Raw genomic sequence first — 18,413 nt, 5'->3', positions numbered from 1 at the left:
GAAACATGATTCAGCAAAATTTGGATGATATTCCCATCTATTGAACTTGTCAGTAGGAAGTATGATATTGATGGGATTTAAACACATGCCAGAATCTAATGAAGATAAAGCTATTAAAGTTTCAGATTTTCGTTATGGTTAATTTTTACATCAAAACATATTACAACAATATCCAATTCTACCCGGGTTTTATACCATTTGTCTCTTAAGAACACCAGCATATCAGCAAAGTAACTATATCACCATGTTGAACCTACAAAACTGGGAAATAGAAGTCACTGTTTCCCATCAATCCTCATTGAGAGTCCATTGCGAAGACCGAACATCTCACAAGCTTCGCCCCACGTTATCAAATCTTGGTTCTCTTGTATGAACCCGGTCATAGAAGCAACAACAACCATTGCTGTCTTCGTCTTTTATCTGTGCCGCCAAACAGGTGGTGATCTTGATCTTGACCTTCTTCCCCTGCATATAAAGGAAACACAGTAAATAAACAAGGCACCAATTGTAAGGTAAATGTGAAGCAGTAAAGATTCACCTGAGTAGTTTATTCTTATATGATGATGGAAGTTTGTCTCAAAAACAAAAATCATAAGCGTTAAAAACTTAATAGCCACAAACCTGGATTTATCAAGAGAAGAATAGGGAGAATGCCTGCGCTGAGAACGCTTGCTATGAGGAGACCGCGAAACTTGTCTAAAAATGAAACCACCGTACTGACTTCGTGAGTTAAAAGTATACAAAGTTTATAAAATAAAACTCAACCCGGTATAGTGTCAACACTCCATTGGAAGCAGGCTATTACCATAGATCTAATCTGTTTCTAATGAATATGGTAAGAAGATACAGTTAATATTTTACCAGATGTTAAAACCTAGTAAGAACTACAAATTTGCAAATGATATTATTCTCTATCCTGGTTAGACTCAGGGTACAGCAATCCTTACAATCAAGGATACACAATTACACGTGCAATAACTTAGTGCACAAAATAGTAAGTTTCTTGCCTTCCTATAATGTCTTCCAACATATGGCAGATCGATAAATTGATATGACAGATAACACGCAGAGAGTAGACTAATAGATGAATGTAAATGTAAATTATTACTCCCTCCGTCCCTAATTATAAGACCCTCTTAAACCAATTACACTTATTAAGAAAACATGTAATGACGTTAATTAAAAAATTATACAATCTTCCACATTTACCCTTAATTAATGTATTGAATAGTGTGGAAAAGCATTAATTATTAGTGGTAATCAAAAAATTGGAACTACAAAAGTATAAATATACAAGGGGTATACATGGAAAAGGATAATAAATATTTCTAAAATCTAGTAAGGGGTCTTATATAAAGGGACTCTAAGTATGTCTCTACTAAAGGGTCTTATAATTAGGGGGAGTACTTCGTAACAACTTGTACAACAAGAAAAACATTCCATTTAACAGGTAATAAGATAATAGAGCTTCAACTACAGAAAGACCCAAATGATTAAATTGTGGCATGGTATCAGCTTCCTAATCCTCAAACAGCCAAAAACCATAGGCTCCATATGTGTTCAGAGAAACAAGGCACAATAAGTCAAAACTACCATTACACACCAAAAGGAAAATTAAGAGATCAGTAATACTATCTATAGGTGGGAATAGGCCAGGCCGTTCGTAGGGGCCTATGGCCTAGCCTACCACAGGCCCAGGCCAGGCCAGGCCAGGCCAAATTGGTAAATAGGCAAGGCTTAGGCTTTTTGAAAAGCCTATTTAGTTAAAAAGGCCAGGCTCAGGCCATTCAACAAGCCTTGTAAGCCTTACAGGCTAGTCTATTTAAGTAAATATGATTAGTATTTTTTTGGTAAATTGTAAATATGATAAGTATAAATATATTTTACCCTTGATGATGTCTATATATTAGAAATTTATAATAATATCTTGATATTATATACTTATTGAGATTTTTATATATTTAAGCAAATTGACTTATATAACGATTCAAAGTTATAAGTCTTTTTAAAAATAAATATATGACGTATTTAAATATCTTAATATGACGTGTGATTTTAAATTGACTCTCCAACTCTAAGAAACCAACATAATCTCGTTTAGTTTCATCACTACCTATTAGCTAATAATATTATAAGTCTGATTGTTGAAAAGATTATTTTAGTATAATTTAACCCGTTAGCTTATAAGTTTGATAGCTTCTTTACAGATAAATTTGTTAACAAAAGTAAAACTCTTGTTGTGAAACGGGCCTTTAAACAGGCTACCAGGCCAAGCCAGGCTTTCGGAAGGCCCAGGCCAGGCTCGAAAAAAAGCCTTTGATAGGTCATAGGCCAGGCTCAGGCCTTAAGATTTTTAAACAGGCTAGGCCTATTTAAGCAAAGCCTACCTAGGCCCAGCCTATTCCCACCCCTAATACTATCTTCAAATTTCAAGATTGAAACTTCTGTATGAGTAGCGGTAATCTTATAAATGGAAGCTTGCAGAGCAAAGTTTAACTGATCATACACAATTGTATCAAAGAGGCCTACTTACATACAAATTTAAATAACTATCACAAAATAGCAAACATATTGATATCCAAATTAAAAATCCCAATCACCCAATCAAGTAAGAGATGATTAAATAACTAAAAGATGTTGACGAGGGCAAAATTGAAGTCCAAAAGCAATTGAGAAATCAATATATATTTTCTGGTCTTCGAGATAGCAAGCTAGTGCGTCCGTAACAAAATTAAGGGAAGCAATTAAACCCAGGCTGAAATCATGAATGGAAAATGAAGAAAAGCAGGGTAGTGCCATAGAAGCTAACAAAGACGCAAAGAAAGAAAGTAAAGAATAGGCCTATGACTAATAGATTATGAATCCTAATTCTGTCCATGGCATTAAGATTCAATTCTTGCACACTAAGCCATGAAAAGCTATTTTCTAAATCAACAGATGCTATTAATAATCAGGAAAGAATATTGATTGCTACATTATCGAAGTATGAGTCTATGTGGGAAACATCAACCAAATGAGAATTACTATGATATTGTGAGTGCATTTTATATCTAACCAGGAAGAACGATATTGCTATACACTGTAAACACAAACAGGCTCATATCAATATCTGCAAGAAGCTCAGAAATACCCAAACATCGATATTGCAAACCTGAACAAAGTAAGGGATCTCTGAATAAATAATACCTTCTTTTAGACCTAACTGGAGATGGTGATAAGTCACGTTTTCTATGATGCAGCTTCCTGCAGTACAAAAATGAAATGAGGCACTGTATATGACAATCAGCCATGAGGGACAAGGTTATAAGGAATCTAGTCTAAACCTTTTTGAGCTATCTGAGCCTTCACCGCTTGAACCATCATCACGATTAGATAAATGATCCTTGGTGGTTCTACCTCTGCTGCTTACTGAAGATGAACGTCTTCTTTTGTGCCTGTCCGGGTTACTTGCATCCTTCTGCCTTGATTTATTTTCCTCCTTATCCTTAGCATGATCCTTTCTCCTGCTATTATCTTCAGTGTTTCGACCTCTACTGGATTTTTCAGTTTCCTTCCTATCATCTTTGGTATCAACATGGGAGGACCTTTTCCTTGACTCTGACTCCTTTGCCTTCTCTCCATGCCTTATATTGTGCTCCTTCAATTTTTCTTTTGCCTCGCTGCCGTAATCCGTTTGATCCTTTTTCTGATGCCTTTCATCTTTTCTTCTGCGACTATCATTACCTTTTTCATCTGTCCTAGTGTTACCACCTTGTTCCTCCTTAATAAAGTCCTTCTCGGAAGAATTCCTGTCAAGACGATCATATTTTTCTATTTTTTTTCTGCTTTCCCTACCTGTATGATCATCTACTGCTTTCTCTGCACCGACATTCTTTCCAGACAACTCAGATCTTGGCATCCCAGGTGTATCTTTAGAACTAAAACCATTTAATCTAGCGTGACTGCTTTCAATAGCATTAAGCTCATTATCCCTATTATCTTTAGAAACCACCTTGGAAGCATTATCAAATTTTTCAATCACCTTATCATCATGTACTTGATCAATAGCAGCACCATTGCTATTTCTGGATGGTAATGAACTGGGTTTGACCAGATTATTCACCATATTGGCAGCCTCTTTTGCAGGAGTTGGCACACTGGAATTCTTAATTTCATCATCTTCATCATCAGCATCAGAACCATAATTTCCAAGACCTAAAACATCTCCAGGAAAGCTGGAATTAGATTTTTCATTGGCACCGCCATTCTCTATTTCCTTTGCCTTGACTGGGACTAGAACCTTTGCAGATGCCTTAGGAACTAGAGCCGAGGGTGGAGATGCTGATGCCTTGAGGCTTGAAGTGGCAATATTATGACCCACTGCAGAAAATAAATAATAGAACCTCCAAAGTTATGATATATATATATATATATATATATATATATAAAGAGAGAGAGAATTAAGGGGCATCAGGCAAATTACCTTCAGCAATCTGATCATCTTCACTAACAACTCTAGTCGCAATTTCATCAAACAATTCATCAGTAACCTAAGAAGAAGCTGTAATTAGAACTACAGTACTTCCTTTCTGCAACAGCATATAGACCAAAAACAGGAGTTAAATAGTCAATAATACACGTTGAAAACTTACTTTCAAAAGAACTTCTGTCAGAACTTTCTTAATTTCTTGGTTGATTGCTGCAGTTCTAGCTGCTTCACCATGATCCTACAAATCAAATATGTCAGTTCAAATCTAAAGTGGATATAGGACATTCAATAACAATATTACACACACACAGAGAATGAGTGAGAGACAGTAGCTATGTTAGGGAAAGAAACATTAATAGTAAAGAATGGAACCTCTTCATCCTCTTCGTCCTCAGCTGATCTGGATGAATCAATGCTTTTACTATCTGCCTCATCACCCTTCACATATGACTTATCAATGCCATCATCTACAAATGTTGCCTCCTCTTTTGGATGATCTACAGAAGGAGCAGCGATGACTGTTTTCTTTATTTCATCTCTAAGCCAGTTAGGTACTGAAGCCTGAAAAATAACATCAAAATGAGGTTTGATGATACATATCAATCCAAGCACTAACCTTCTTAATGTACTTACTTACCTTCTTAGGACGTTCAGGAACACCAGAAATGCCATATGCATCAGCAGAGAAAGCTGCAGAATGATGGATTGCAGTTCCTGTGAAGGGTGCAGCACTTGGTGGAATTGTTGGAGGGAGACCAGGTCCAGGAAACCTTCCATATGGGACATGACCAGGATTGGTGACAGAAGGGTCATGCTGCTAAATTAACGAAGTGTCAGGTGTGAAAGAAACATACAAGTTAACTAGAAAACACTAAAGGTGTCAAATTGTAACCTGTGGCCCAGAGGGAAGAATTGGAGTTATTGATGGATAACCAATACCAGGTGCCACTGGAGCACCCCAGTTATTCATTGAACCACTGGAATCGTGATGATTATAAGTTGATTGCATTTGCAGCTCGCTGTCACGACTAAACTTAGGAGCAAACTCCAAAGGTTGATCAGCAAGATTGATTGAGTCAACTGAGTGGCTCCGTGGTGCAAAGGGTGGTGCATGCATTGATGGTTGCACATGGCTTTGTTCTTGAGATGAGGAACTTGACAAAGGCAATACTGTATATGATTGTTGAATCTGATCAGCTGCCTCTCTACCTGGAAGTCAATAGTCAGATTAAGTATGAGAAAATAAATAAGAGAAGACAGGAATCATTAAGTTAAAAATGTAGCCCCCCAAAGACCAAGAATCATGCTCTCTAAGGGCATGCATATATTCGTCAAAGGTACAAAAAATGAGTATTCTTTGAGATGGGAACAATATAATTTTCTTGACAAGGTAAGAATCAAGCAATTGCACATCTGGTGCCCAATATTTGTAAACAAGAAACTAGACCTTTAGCTAAAATTCAACCTTTTATTAGAAAGAATGGAGCCACAACGATCAAACTCTAGAAAACTTGATAGAGGCTCCAATACCAAACGTTCCAAAATTACATATGCCGTCAAGTGAAGGGTGTTGTTTCAAGTTTATTTTACCATTTTGTTGCAGATTTTTTGGTGGAGAGAATTTCCTAGGAGAACTCTGGGCCAGTTAGTTGTGGTCTCCTGCGAGTGTTTTTACTCTCCTACGAGAATTTCCCTTTTTAGTTTTCTTCTTTGCTTATGTTAATTGTGGTCTTCTGCGAGTGTTTTTAATTTCTGTTTTCCTTCAGCTTTGCAGTTTCTTCGGAGTGCAAGTTATGCTCTCCGTTTCCCAAGTAATAATAACTCTTTTCCACCAAAAGAAACCATGAAATCGTACTAGTTGTCTATAAGATGACAATTTTCAAAGGCTGATAGCGCATCTATTTTAAAACGATGCCAAGGATAACGTGAAGAGGTAAAAAGGCATGTCTCTCATGGTTATCAAACCCTGTATCAAATCCCAAATTGGAAAGACCTATTTTGTGAATCCTAAATCAAAACAAACAATTAATCATAAGATTCAATATCAATTTTGAAAAGTATATAAATTGTAAAGATATGTGTAGAAATAGGATAATTTCTTTATTCCCTTTAGTTGTACAATAATTATTGGGGAATTTCAGTTAAAAAAAAAATCTCTGAACAGCAATTACTAGAACATTGCAGCAGAAACTCTAAACTTTCTCAGCCATCCCTTTGGTTTCTATCTCCTCAAACGCTGCCCAAGTCAGATCTATCTGAGGCAGTGCTTCACCTCCCACCACCCTGCCTCCAGCCTCCCTCACAGTCGGTGACAGGCCATCCTACCACGAGTCCCACCATCACTCTGGAGCATTAATGCACCCCCAAGCCCAATTGCTGGTTGCTGTGTCTACCTATCTTTGCAGTTGTGACAGCATGACTAAGCACTTTTTCAGAACCCATCTTTGCAGACCTCTCTGCCAATGAGATTCGAGCCACATCCACCCAACCCTAACTCGTTCATCATCTCATGTGGCTGTTTGGTTCCCTGTCCCTCCTAGATCTGTATTGTTGGAAATGCAATATACGAGATTCCTACTATTCCAGCACAATTCTGGCAATTCAGCATACGATTCCCAAGAAAAAAATGAAACTATATGCAGTCTGCACCCATAGAGGGAGGACTAATATCAAATCGCATGAATCAAATCACAATTCATGCAAATCAATTTACCACAATCTCTCTTCGAACAAAACTTTAACAAGTTCACATCACGAATACTACAGTACAGGGAAATCATATAATATTGACTTAAGAGCCATTTCCACAGAAGCTTCACTTGCAATTTCAATATACTGAATAAATATTTACCTGGAACAGAACTATAACTAGAAGGTACCTCCTGCAGATGAACTGATGGATTGGTGGGAAAGTTTCCTTGTTCGAATGAAGCAGCTGGATCTCCAATGCTGGTCCCATCTCTAGCACCGAATGAATGTCCATCTGAAGCATAAGACATCTCCAAACTGACAGATGCAGCCTCCTGAGAATGTCCTGAAGGCCGCTGCATAGATGCATCTATGAAGGAAAATTGTTGATAGCTTGATGATGGATGGGACTGGTTTTGAACATCAGTATAACGTGAGTCCACAGATTGCTGATATGGATCATGATAATGGGCTTGCTCTGGCAATCTTCCAGCAGGTGGAAAATGTGATTGTGGATGCTGACTTTCGACTGCGGCCTTAGAGTCAGCCCATGCTCTGGCCTTAGCAGCCCAATCTTCCTCGTTCTTATGGGCTGCCATCACATCATTATGTCAAAAAAAATACAATACAATACTCACTGCGTTAAGAAATGAAATAGAAAATTTGGGGAGGGGGATAAAACTTCAAAAGTATGCAGATGTATGAAAGAGGCAATAAAAATAAAACAATAAGTTGCACTTTGTCACTCCTGGCATGCCGAACCGGTTATTATTAATACATGTCATAGACTATAGTTGAGAAGTGGCATATTAGTTTACTCATGACTTCCTAGTTCCACACAAGTATCATAAATAAAAACATGAAAGCCCTCGCAAAGACAATCAGATTTCAAAATGGCAGCACAGTGTACTTGGCCACCATATGATCATCATAAGTCAAGTAACAACAAACACACAATAATGGATGCATTTTCAATCATTAGGTTTCTTTTGCTCTGAAAATACTTCACTCTAGACCTAAAACTGTTCAATCCCCCGACTTCAACTTAATAACATAGTTGTAAACATCAAGTTTTTGAAGGTATTTGCAGGCACATTGCAATCACATATGTCCCAATTTTCAGCAATATCAAGAATAGTGAGTTAACCGCGAGAGCTACTAAAAACCTTAGCTTATTGATAAACACCAAAACCCTAACTTTGGTATGAAATAAGAAGACTAAATTTTTTCTTTCACATAAGCATATGAAAAATACAAACCTGGATAGCCTTGGTTAGGGGGCCAGCTAGGGTTGTTGCCCCATTCCTAGAAAGAAATTCAACCAATGAGTGAGATTATTCAGTCAAGAAAAAAAGTGAAAACCAAACAAACAAAACCTAGTTAAACGAGAATGAAGAAAAGAAGAAGCAAAAGGGGTTGGAAGATAATTCACCTGAGGATAAGGCTGCGGAATGTGGGAGTGAGGTGGGAACTGAGGATGAGGCGGGTGAGGAGGACGAGGAGGAGGAGGAGGAGGAGGAAACTGGTTGGGGTGGTAAGAATAAGGGTTCGACGGAGGAGGAGGCGGCGGTGGTGGTGGCCCCCACTGCGGTGGAGGGGAAGGAGTCTGGGATGGGTGGTGGTACTGAAATTGGGGGGAGTACCACGGGGCTTGAGGGGGATGTGGCGGTGGTATTTGGGGGAAATGGTGGTGGTGGTTGGGATCAGGCGGCGGAGGCGGAGGTGGTTGTGGAGGACGCATGTAACCGTGAGGTTGCTGGTACGAATCCATGGGGGTTTCTGAATTGATTTGGATTGTGATGATGCTGATGCGTTGCGTTTCGATGGAGAAACTGGGAAGTGAAGGATTGAGAAAGGGGGGAAATTATTTGAGAGTTCAGGCAGTGGCCGTAATTAGGCTCGCCGCTTCGGAACAAAACCCCTTTTCTCAGTCTCCAGTCTCTTCTTCAGGTTGGACACAAGAGGAAGAAATTTAGACCCAGGGAAATGACTCACATCATCCCCTCTCCCTCTCCCTCTCCCTCTCCCTCTCCTATTTTGATAGTTACTAGTTTTTAACCCGTGCCCGAAGGCACGGGGAATTTAATTTTGGATTTTTTTATTTTTGTTGGACAATTAATATCTTTTTTTTATTCTATATAGGTATGTGGTTTTTTTTTTTTTTTGCACATTTGTGTTGTAGGTGTTTTTTTTGCAAAGTAATGTGTTTAAGAGTCGAAAACACATTTAAATTGGCTTATGCATGAAGATTTACAAACATAAAACGATTTATAGAATATTTTAGTAACATGGTCAATATACGAAAAAAAATGTCAAAATGTTTGAAAGTAACCACCGAGGTCAATTTACCAAAAAAAAATGTCAACGTGGGTAAACACATAAAAGTGAAAGTTTAGCACAAAGGCTATTTATTTGTAAACAATCTTAAGGAAATGCTATTAATTCTTTGAAACCTTGATCTTTTTCAACATTTCTGCATTTTTACTTCCAACAATTTCTATTATGGAACCATCGTCTGAACGACGTTTAATATGTGTGTTGGAGTCTTCAACTGAGGTGTGTTTCGTTTACCACTTTTAGTGATTGTCAGCAAAACAAACCTATTTTATAATAGTGATGACCAATGTCTAAAACAAACCTATTTTACAATAGTGATGACCAATACCTCAGTCAGAGATTTTACATTTAAATCGGAAATATCAAAAATCATGATGTAGATATAAATAATCATTATTTAGCAATAAGAGTTTAAAATTTTACCTTTGTTTTGAATTTTGAAATTATTTGTGGGTCCTTGTAAATTTTCAAGACGTTAAATATGCTGATTTAAACCACCTTCCGCATCTATCCTTCCCTTCAACCTTGAAAAGAAATTCCTTATGCACTAAATCTACAATTTCTTTTGAGGGGTGTTCCATGCAGTCGGTCTACATTGCATTTAAATAAAAATGAAAAAAATTAGTATATTATGAGTTAAGTGAGCAATGAATATGTACCTTTTTTGACATGACTATGTTTACCTTTTACATTTTTTCCAATATGTCGTTGCCTTTTATGTTCATCAGATAACAACCTTCGTGATCAGAAACGGTAAACGTTGCATATCCACTATTATCAGCAACATTAAGCAACAGTTTGTACCTGATGCAAACATTAATAATTAAATAAACTGAATATTATACAAATTAATCTATTTATGCAATATGGAGATTACCGTATGGTAGGAGTGATATGCTTGTTACATTTTTCACAATAATATTGTGCTCCGTCGGAGTATGTTGCTGAATGACATTCACAGTCATTGCAATACCAATCATTTGTGCTCTCAATTTTATTAATCGCGGCATATATAATGAATATTGTACGTTGTAGAAATGAATAAAATGCAAAAAGAAAAATTTGTAGTTACAACTGATTGTTAGATTAATAGTGATAATAACATAAGTAAATGTAATACTTTTAAATGTACATACTCAGTAACATGTTTAATTTTTTAAATGAGAAATGATTGTACTTGATTTTGTTGTTATTTTTTTAGATAATAATTTATATATAGAAAAAGTAATTAAATTGGTATAGTGTAAACTTTATTTTTATAAAAGGAGGGATTATAGTGTCTACTGTTTTTATAACTGAATATAAAACACACTATGTAAGATGCATTAAATACATTTATATAAGAGTTTTTATATTTATTAAATGATAATTAATATACTCGTTAAAAGACTTTTAAGTTGCTGAACTTTTTTATTTCCTTTTTAAATACGATATATAATATCAAAGATTTTTTTTTCAATTTATCAAAAAAAAATTAAAAAAACATTAAATAAGTGTTCTAGCATTTTTTTTACAAAACAATAAAAACGTTTTTTTTTTAAGAATTGAATATAGTAGCTGTTGTTTTAAGTGTTGACTATGAATTAATCTTTTTTAAAAATGTTCAAAACGTGTATCAAAATATTTTTTTCCTATTATGACGTTATGAATTTAAAGCAATTAAATTCAATGAAAGAGTATAATAGTTTATGGTCTAATTAATTGATATTTTATCCTATTATTAATATGTTATTAATTTCCTATAATATGTGATTATTAATTTAGTTTAATAAGTATTTAATTTTGTAGTTAGTGTTTAAAAATCTATAACCCCATGAATTTTTTATTAAAAACGCATTAATTTTGTAGTTAGTGTTAATTTACTAATTTATTCATTAATACTAATTTAATAATATAATAGGTAATTGTTTATTTAATTAAAAAGTTGAATGAAAATCAATGTCTGTTTTTTTTATTTATAAAAAAACAATGTCTAATAAATTAAATTAAAAGTGATGAGAACATACTGATCTGCTTAACCAAATATTTAATCCTTGTGCTTGGAAAAAGCGTTAGAAACTCATCTTTTTCAGTAACGTTTAATCTTTCAATCACAACGTTCATTACTTGAGTATGAACTGCGTCACACTCAAATAATCTGCGAAGAAACAAAAATTATGTTGTTATTTGTCATCTAAATTTGTTCAAAGTAATATGAAATCCACAGTACATACATACCTTTTTCTGTATGACACTGCTTGTGGAATGTCAAGATTGAACATTACTTTAGTGCAGTTTAACCCATCAGTTAGCTTATATTCCCGTGAAAAAAAAATTAGCAATCGATTGTAAGTTTAAGTTTGAACATGTTGATTTATTATATAGAAGTTTATGTTTGTTCGTTGCTCAAAATAATTAAATGTACCTTGATGAATTGTTACTACTCCCAACAATATGATAATAACAACATGTTTGTTGTCTTCTAAATTTAGAAGTGCATCCAATTCGTCGACAAATTGGCCGTATAAAAAACATTTAATTTTTTTGCTGGGAAAAAATTAAATAAATGTTCATAATTTTCTTTCGTAGGAATTTAGAGAAATTAATAATATTAATTTGTTATTGATAAGAGCAAACTTACCGTTGAGATTCAATTTCAATGTCTCTGCTCTGCGTATGGACTTAGTTCCGCTCAAATCTGTTGTAATTTCCGACGTGCGTTACTTCACCCATAACATCTGTTTTAATGGTAATGTCAATTCATAGATTAAAATCTCAGTTTTAATTAGAATACGTAAAATTTCATTATGCATTGATTTCATTTTTTGAAAATTCAAATTATTTCTACTTTAATTGTATGAATAATTTATTAGTATTTATTTTTGGTTAATTTCGTATTCTGATTTAAAGACTCACAGTTAGGGTTATTTCGTATACTATTTGAAGACTTTATAGAGTGATGACATTAATTGTATATATTTTCGTACTGAATATATCACGGAACAAATGGTGAAAAAATATTGAATAAAAACAAATTGTAATTTCTTATGCTGCTGAAATTAAAAAATTTGATTCATACTTTTAAAAAGCTAAAATACAGATTTCATATATTGTCAAACACTTTTTTGTAAACTACGTTCTTAGTAGTTTTTTGTCACTTTTTCTTCCTCATCCAACACTAATAATTTAAGTCATTTTCTTTATCTTACCCTGGAGAGAGCAACGTACAGTTGGCCATGCGTGAAGACCGGGCGAGAAAGATATAGGCTAACGTGGGACAATGAGTGACCTTGACTTTTATTTATAGTCATTGCAAAGCATAGACTGATCGGAAATTGACGTCTTTCAAACTTAAACGGGAACCTGAGTCAGATGGAACCATGTCAATTCTTGGAATGAAAATGTCTTCTCCAATGTTGGTTCATATTATTACACTGGCCTTTATAACATTTGTTCCAAGATCAGCCACTATTAGCCGCGTCCCATTGCATAAACCGACTGCTTGATCTATATTTCTCAATAGCATTATCGGAGCACCTTCCTTCAATGTTATTTTGTGATTTGGTATTCCTGAGCATGTAATATCATTTAAGAATTCTGTAGTAAACCACTCTGACTGTAGTTTAGTGTCCTCGTCAGATTTGCAAGTGTTATCTGAGCTTAAGTACTTCGTTGTATTACCTGGTAATAAATCAAGAATAAAATAATTAACATTCTCAACACATTCCAATGTAGGACAGAATATGCATCGTTCTTCCAAAAAAAATTCAGTCTTCATGTTCTGCACCAAATTGTGATATGCAAAATCAACCAGGTCAAGAAGTGGATTTTCATTATCCTGTATCAAAAGATCTTCAGGAATTTCAATATCTGATTCACCAGGCTCATTTGATTCGAAATCACCATCTCCGATTTTGAGAATCCAGTCAGCAAATTATTTTATTTCTGTTGCAAGCTCTGGTGAACCTGATGTGCTTAATCTCGTGTTTCTAGTGAGCTTTAAAACTTTACAGTGTTTCCAAAGATCAGAAGAATTTATTGTAGCAGATACAATGTCTTGCTTTCCACCTTTTGGAATGACTGGAAGAATTTGTCTGAAGTCACCATCAAGAACTACAACCTTAGCGCCAAATGGTTTGTCCATGTTGCTTTCATCTTCCTGTCTCATGATATCGCGCAAAGTCCTATCAAGTGCCTCAAAAAAAATCTTATTTAACATAGGAGCTTCATCCCAAATGATCAATTTGGCACGGATCAGTAAATTTGCCCTTAAGCTACCTTGTTTGATGTTGCAAGTAGTTGTTTCATCGGTCTGCAATGGAATGCAAAATCTAGAATATGCTGTTCTACAACCCGGATACAACAAAGAAGCAATTCCACTTGAAGCAACATTCAGAACAATCATACCCATTGAACGGATGGCTGCAAATAATGTATTCCAGACAAAAGTTTTACCAGTTCCTCCATATCCATACAAAAAGAAAATTTTGACACTATCAGACAACACCGATTGCATTATGTTGTCATATACACCCTTCTGTTTTGTTGTCATCATTGTTAGATAGGATGTATGTTTATTTGTCATTTCTTCTTTGTTGTAGCCACATCATCAAAAATTGGATAGGGCAGACAACTATGTTCTTTTAGAGATTTGTCATTTCTTTGAAGTATTTTCTCTATCTGAGCCAAACATAAATTTTGCAACTGGTCATCTTCAATATTTAGTCCTGAAAAAATTGTAAAAGTTGATTTTTAATTACCTATGAAACAATTTATCATTAATCCATTTTAAAATTAGTAGCTGTGTGTAAATATTAGTTAAGTAAAAAGTAATGTAGTAAAAAATTAATACCTAGGTATATTTAAATTTTTTTTTAATGAATGAGATATAGTGTTTATTCTTTATGGCATTGTGTAAAAATCAATGAATAAAAATCAAAGTATTTAAAATATAGTCCCCTAACGTGTATTAAATATGGTAATATTTATAAATAAGGAAATTAATATGTTTTTATTAATTGAGTAAGATCAGTTTCTTAAAAACCAAGCTATTAGTGTTTTTACCCTTTTTTTTGAAAGTAAATTGATTATTTTGTTTTTGTTTTTGTTTTTATCATTTAATATATATATTAATGTTTTTACTAACATTAAATGACAATCAACTATAAACGCGGTTTTTTAAACGAAAAATATAGCGGTTAATATGTATTTATAATTTTGAATTAAAATCATTAAAATTTAAGTATTAAAATCCTTTTTTTTAAGCGTTAAAGAATATTCGAAATTAGAGTTTTGATCGTTGACTTACATTAATGTATTTTAAACACAATAAATAGGTGTTGAAAATACGTTTCTTTTTAATGAACGGAAATTTGTTGTTAGTTTTTTATTATTATTTGACTAATAATTAATTATTTTTAAGATCATTAAATAGGTGTATTAATGTTTTTTATCATTGACTAAAATTTGAATGTTGTAAATCAAATTAATTTAATGTATACGTAATTTTGTTGAATATATATATATATATATATACATATTAATGTATTTACTAACATTAAATGACAATCAATTATAAACGCGGTTTTTTTAAACGTAATCAATAAAGGAGTTAATGTGTATTTATAATTTTGAATTAAAATCATTAAAAATGATATTTAAAACCGTTTTTTTTAACGTAACAGAATATTCGAAATTAAAGTTTTGATCATTAACTAATATTAATGTTTTTTATAAGTCAACATTAATGTATTTTAAACACATTAAATAGGTGTGTAAAATTCATTTATTTTTAAGGAACGGATTTTTTGTAGTTAATGTTTTTATTATTAATTGAATAATAATTAATGAATTTTTAAACCATTAATTAGGTGTATTAATGTTTTTATCATTTACTAAAATTTGAATTTTATAAAAAAAATTAAAGCAAATGAAATTATAATTTTTCAAAAACCTGGTATTTGAAGTCTTCTTCTTCTTTCATGCAAGATTCCATCAGCAAGTAACCTCCATGTAACATTCCAAACCAAGTCTGGTCTACTCATTGTGCACATGAATAGCAAAGTAGCGAATAACCGTCTTAATTGGTGACCAGAACCTAGCTCGCTTGATTCCTTAATTGCATCTATGAACTCCTTGTCATCAGTTAGCAATCCTAAAGCATAATATGCATCTCGGAATGTTTCAAATAATTGCCCATGAAATGTCTTCACATCATTGAAACTCGTACATCCTTTCTGAATAGTGAGCAATAGTCTCAGGTAGAAAATTTCTCCGCAACCAAGAGGGATTTAAGTCAACCTTCCAATTGCGAAACCTTGTTTCCTGAGTTTCCATAACCTTGCATCATGGTCATAAACGAACATTTGAGGAAATTTTGTGTATGTTAGATTTCGACCAGCTGGATATTTTTTGTTTGCTTCAAACCATGCTAAAAACATGGTATCAAGAGTCTCACTTCGTTCAACAACCCTATCTATTATTTCGTAATCCCTAAAGGTAATTGACTACTCATTAGGTAGATGAAAGGCTAGCCTATGAAAAATTTCTCACAACACCCAACTTTCATACATGGAGATGACTTGTTTGCTAAACCGCATGGTCCGTGCAACATAAAATTTGAAAACAACATTTGATAATGAAGGATACAATGTAGGGTCCGATAACTCTGCTGATATAATTTTGTCAATGTCGCTCCATGTTCTCAATTTTGCACTCTCTAACAACCATATCAAGATATGAGCATGAGGTAGCCCTCGTTTTTGAAACTCAACTATACACGTACCTGTAACAAATTGACTAATTAATTTATTTTTATAATTAAATACGTGAAAGCAATAAGTACTTACAAATTATTTGAAGAATAAGTTTATTAATAAATTAGAAATAGAAATTTAAAATTATAATTCTGTGTTGACATTAATGCGCATCGTTTCTTCATCTTACTATTGAATTTTAATAATTAGCATTAAAAAATTAATATAATTAAGTGGTTTATATAAGGAAATTGAAGGAAATAAATAATTAATTTCGAATAGTGATTTTCTTAAATAGATAGCTAATAAATTTTATAAGTAATTAATTATTAAAAACATTTTTTTATTTTAAAAATGGTAATTAATTTAAAACAAAAAAATACGGGATTCACGTCATTAATTTTTTTATATAAGGAATTAGAAGAAATTAATCAATTAATTTTGAATAATAATTTCCAAAAATAAATAGTCAATGCATTAAATTGTAATTAATTATTTTAAATGAGGTTTTTAAAAAAAACAAATATAGCATTTAATGTCTTTTATGAGTTGACTACAAATTAATATAATTAAGTGGTTTATATAAGGAAATTTAAGGAAATAAATAAATAATTTCAAAAATTAGTTTACTTAAATAGATAGCTAATGAATTTAAAAAGTAATTAATTATTTAAAACGTTTTTTTCATTTAAAAATGGAAATTATTTTAAAACAAAGAAAACGTGATTCACGTCATTAAAATTCACGTGATTAATCAATTAATTTAGAATAATAATTTACTTAAATAAATAGTCAATGCATTAAAATGTAATTAATTATATTTTACTATAAATAAGTCAAGAATTAAAAAACAATTAAGACTAATTAAATAATGAAACTGATAATGGAAGAGTTATTGCTGAATTTTGACAAACAATTAATTCAATATCAATGTTTTCAAATTTGAATAATTATCAATTGTTTTGCGAAATCAAAAATTTAAAATTTGAATCACTAACCAATGTCGTTATTAATTTTGCTATAAATAAGGAAATGAGTTGAATACATTTAAAATTGATTAAATAGCAATAATGTCGTGTTCTATTTTACTATAAATAAGTCAAGAATTAAAAAGAAATTAAGACTAATTAAATAAGAAAACTGATAATGGAAGTGTTATTGCTCAATTTTGACTAACAGTTAATTTAATATTAATGTTTTCAAATTTGAATAATTATTAATTGTTTTGACGAAATCAAAAATTTGATATTTCAATCACTAACCAATGTCATCATTAATTTTTCTACAAATAAGGAAATGAATTGAATACAATTAAAATTGATTAAATAACAATAATTTTGTGTTTTATTTTACTATAAATAACTCAAGAATTAAAAAGCAATTAAGACTAAAATATGTGATTTATACTTTTACAACGAAATTGGTGAGATCTGGACATTATAGCTTCGAAAAGCCCCATATTGCCATAAACATCACAATCCGAAATTTCAAACATTAGAGTGCATTGTTCCTTTCTGTCGTGATATCTCGTCAGTTTTACTTTGCCCTGTGGAGTAAAAGTAATGGTAGCAAATGCAAATTGATCAGCAAAATTGTAAGTCACATAAACCTCCATTAGTGAGTTATGCACATTACAACTTCCAAAACGATATCAAGATCTAGGAAGATACATAAAAAACAAAATTAAAAGAACATCAAAGAGATCGAATGAGGAACTGAAAAAAAAAAACGAAATTAAAAAAAAAATCTCCAAGATCCATTGTTATGAAAACTGCAAAACCTGAAAATAAATAAAATGGAAACACATAAACCGGAAACGAAAAAATGTATACGAATATGTGAAAACGTCAGAAAAAATGAAGGTAACACAATGTAAGTGAGATCGATCGTCAGAAAAAAAATAGAAATGAAACACAACAACATGAAAATAGATTAAGGAGAACATGTATGGAAATAATGATTAGAAAAATACCTTTCAATCATGAAGAATAGTGAGAAGCTGCAAAAAAAAAAACAGAGGAAGAGAGAATTGTGATGACAGTGATAAAATGATGGAGAGAGAAAGAAAAAATTGGAGAGTCTTATATATGGTTTTTAAGAAATTGATAAACACCATGTACAACTTGTAGTCCCAAACCTTGATCTGGTAATCATCACCTGCAATTGAAAAAACGCTCAACTTGTTA

At 32.8% G+C, this 18,413-nt stretch overlaps 2 protein-coding genes across 3 annotated transcripts; both read right to left on the bottom strand.

Annotated features, from left to right (window-relative positions):
• Positions 1–9: 9 nt before the first annotated feature.
• Positions 10–9,195, bottom strand: LOC130714979 (uncharacterized). 2 transcript variants are annotated; one of them, XM_057564968.1, is made up of 12 exons: positions 8,589–9,194; positions 8,416–8,461; positions 7,320–7,748; positions 5,361–5,677; positions 5,106–5,285; positions 4,841–5,029; positions 4,632–4,706; positions 4,463–4,529; positions 3,324–4,359; positions 3,187–3,243; positions 622–696; positions 10–465 (listed from the first exon to the last, which is right to left on the bottom strand). In XM_057564968.1, exons 1-12 carry the CDS (start codon positions 8,925–8,927, stop codon positions 417–419), a joined length of 2,859 nt encoding a protein of 952 aa, XP_057420951.1. In that variant the 5' UTR covers positions 8,928–9,194; the 3' UTR covers positions 10–416. The 2 variants fall into 2 exon arrangements, with proteins under 2 accessions (XP_057420951.1, XP_057420950.1); XM_057564967.1 differs by having other exon boundaries at positions 10–696; positions 8,589–9,195.
• A 3,698-nt stretch (positions 9,196–12,893) lies between these two features.
• On the bottom strand, positions 12,894–14,027 carry LOC130712576 (uncharacterized). Its single transcript, XM_057562402.1, has 2 exons — positions 13,439–14,027; positions 12,894–13,153 (listed from the first exon to the last, which is right to left on the bottom strand). Exons 1-2 carry the CDS (start codon positions 14,025–14,027, stop codon positions 12,894–12,896), a joined length of 849 nt encoding a protein of 282 aa, XP_057418385.1.
• Positions 14,028–18,413: the final 4,386 nt, after the last annotated feature.

Source organism: Lotus japonicus, chromosome 4 (genome assembly GCF_012489685.1).
Source record: "Lotus japonicus ecotype B-129 chromosome 4, LjGifu_v1.2".
In the NCBI taxonomy this organism is placed as follows: Eukaryota; Viridiplantae; Streptophyta; class Magnoliopsida; order Fabales; family Fabaceae; genus Lotus; species Lotus japonicus.
The sequence above is the reverse complement of the archived record's forward strand: the minus strand, read 5'-3'. Positions and strand labels throughout refer to the sequence as shown.

What these genes read in the sequence shown, in the direction of transcription:
- LOC130714979 (XM_057564967.1), bottom strand. Translation starts at nt 8,927, where the DNA reads ATGGATTCGTACCAGCAACCTCACGGTTACATGCGTCCTCCACAACCA. An exon ending in AGGACGAAGAGGATGAAGAG is followed by an intron (nt 4,707 to 4,840) that starts GTTCCATTCTTT and finishes TTTGATTTGTAG; the next exon opens with GATCATGGTGAAGCAGCTAG. An exon ending in TGACAGAAGTTCTTTTGAAA is followed by an intron (nt 4,530 to 4,631) that starts GTAAGTTTTCAA and finishes GCTTCTTCTTAG; the next exon opens with GTTACTGATGAATTGTTTGA.
- LOC130712576 (XM_057562402.1), bottom strand. Translation starts at nt 14,027, where the DNA reads ATGATGACAACAAAACAGAAGGGTGTATATGACAACATAATGCAATCG. An exon ending in CACGAGATTAAGCACATCAG is followed by an intron (nt 13,154 to 13,438) that starts GTTCACCAGAGC and finishes ATTTATTACCAG; the next exon opens with GTAATACAACGAAGTACTTA.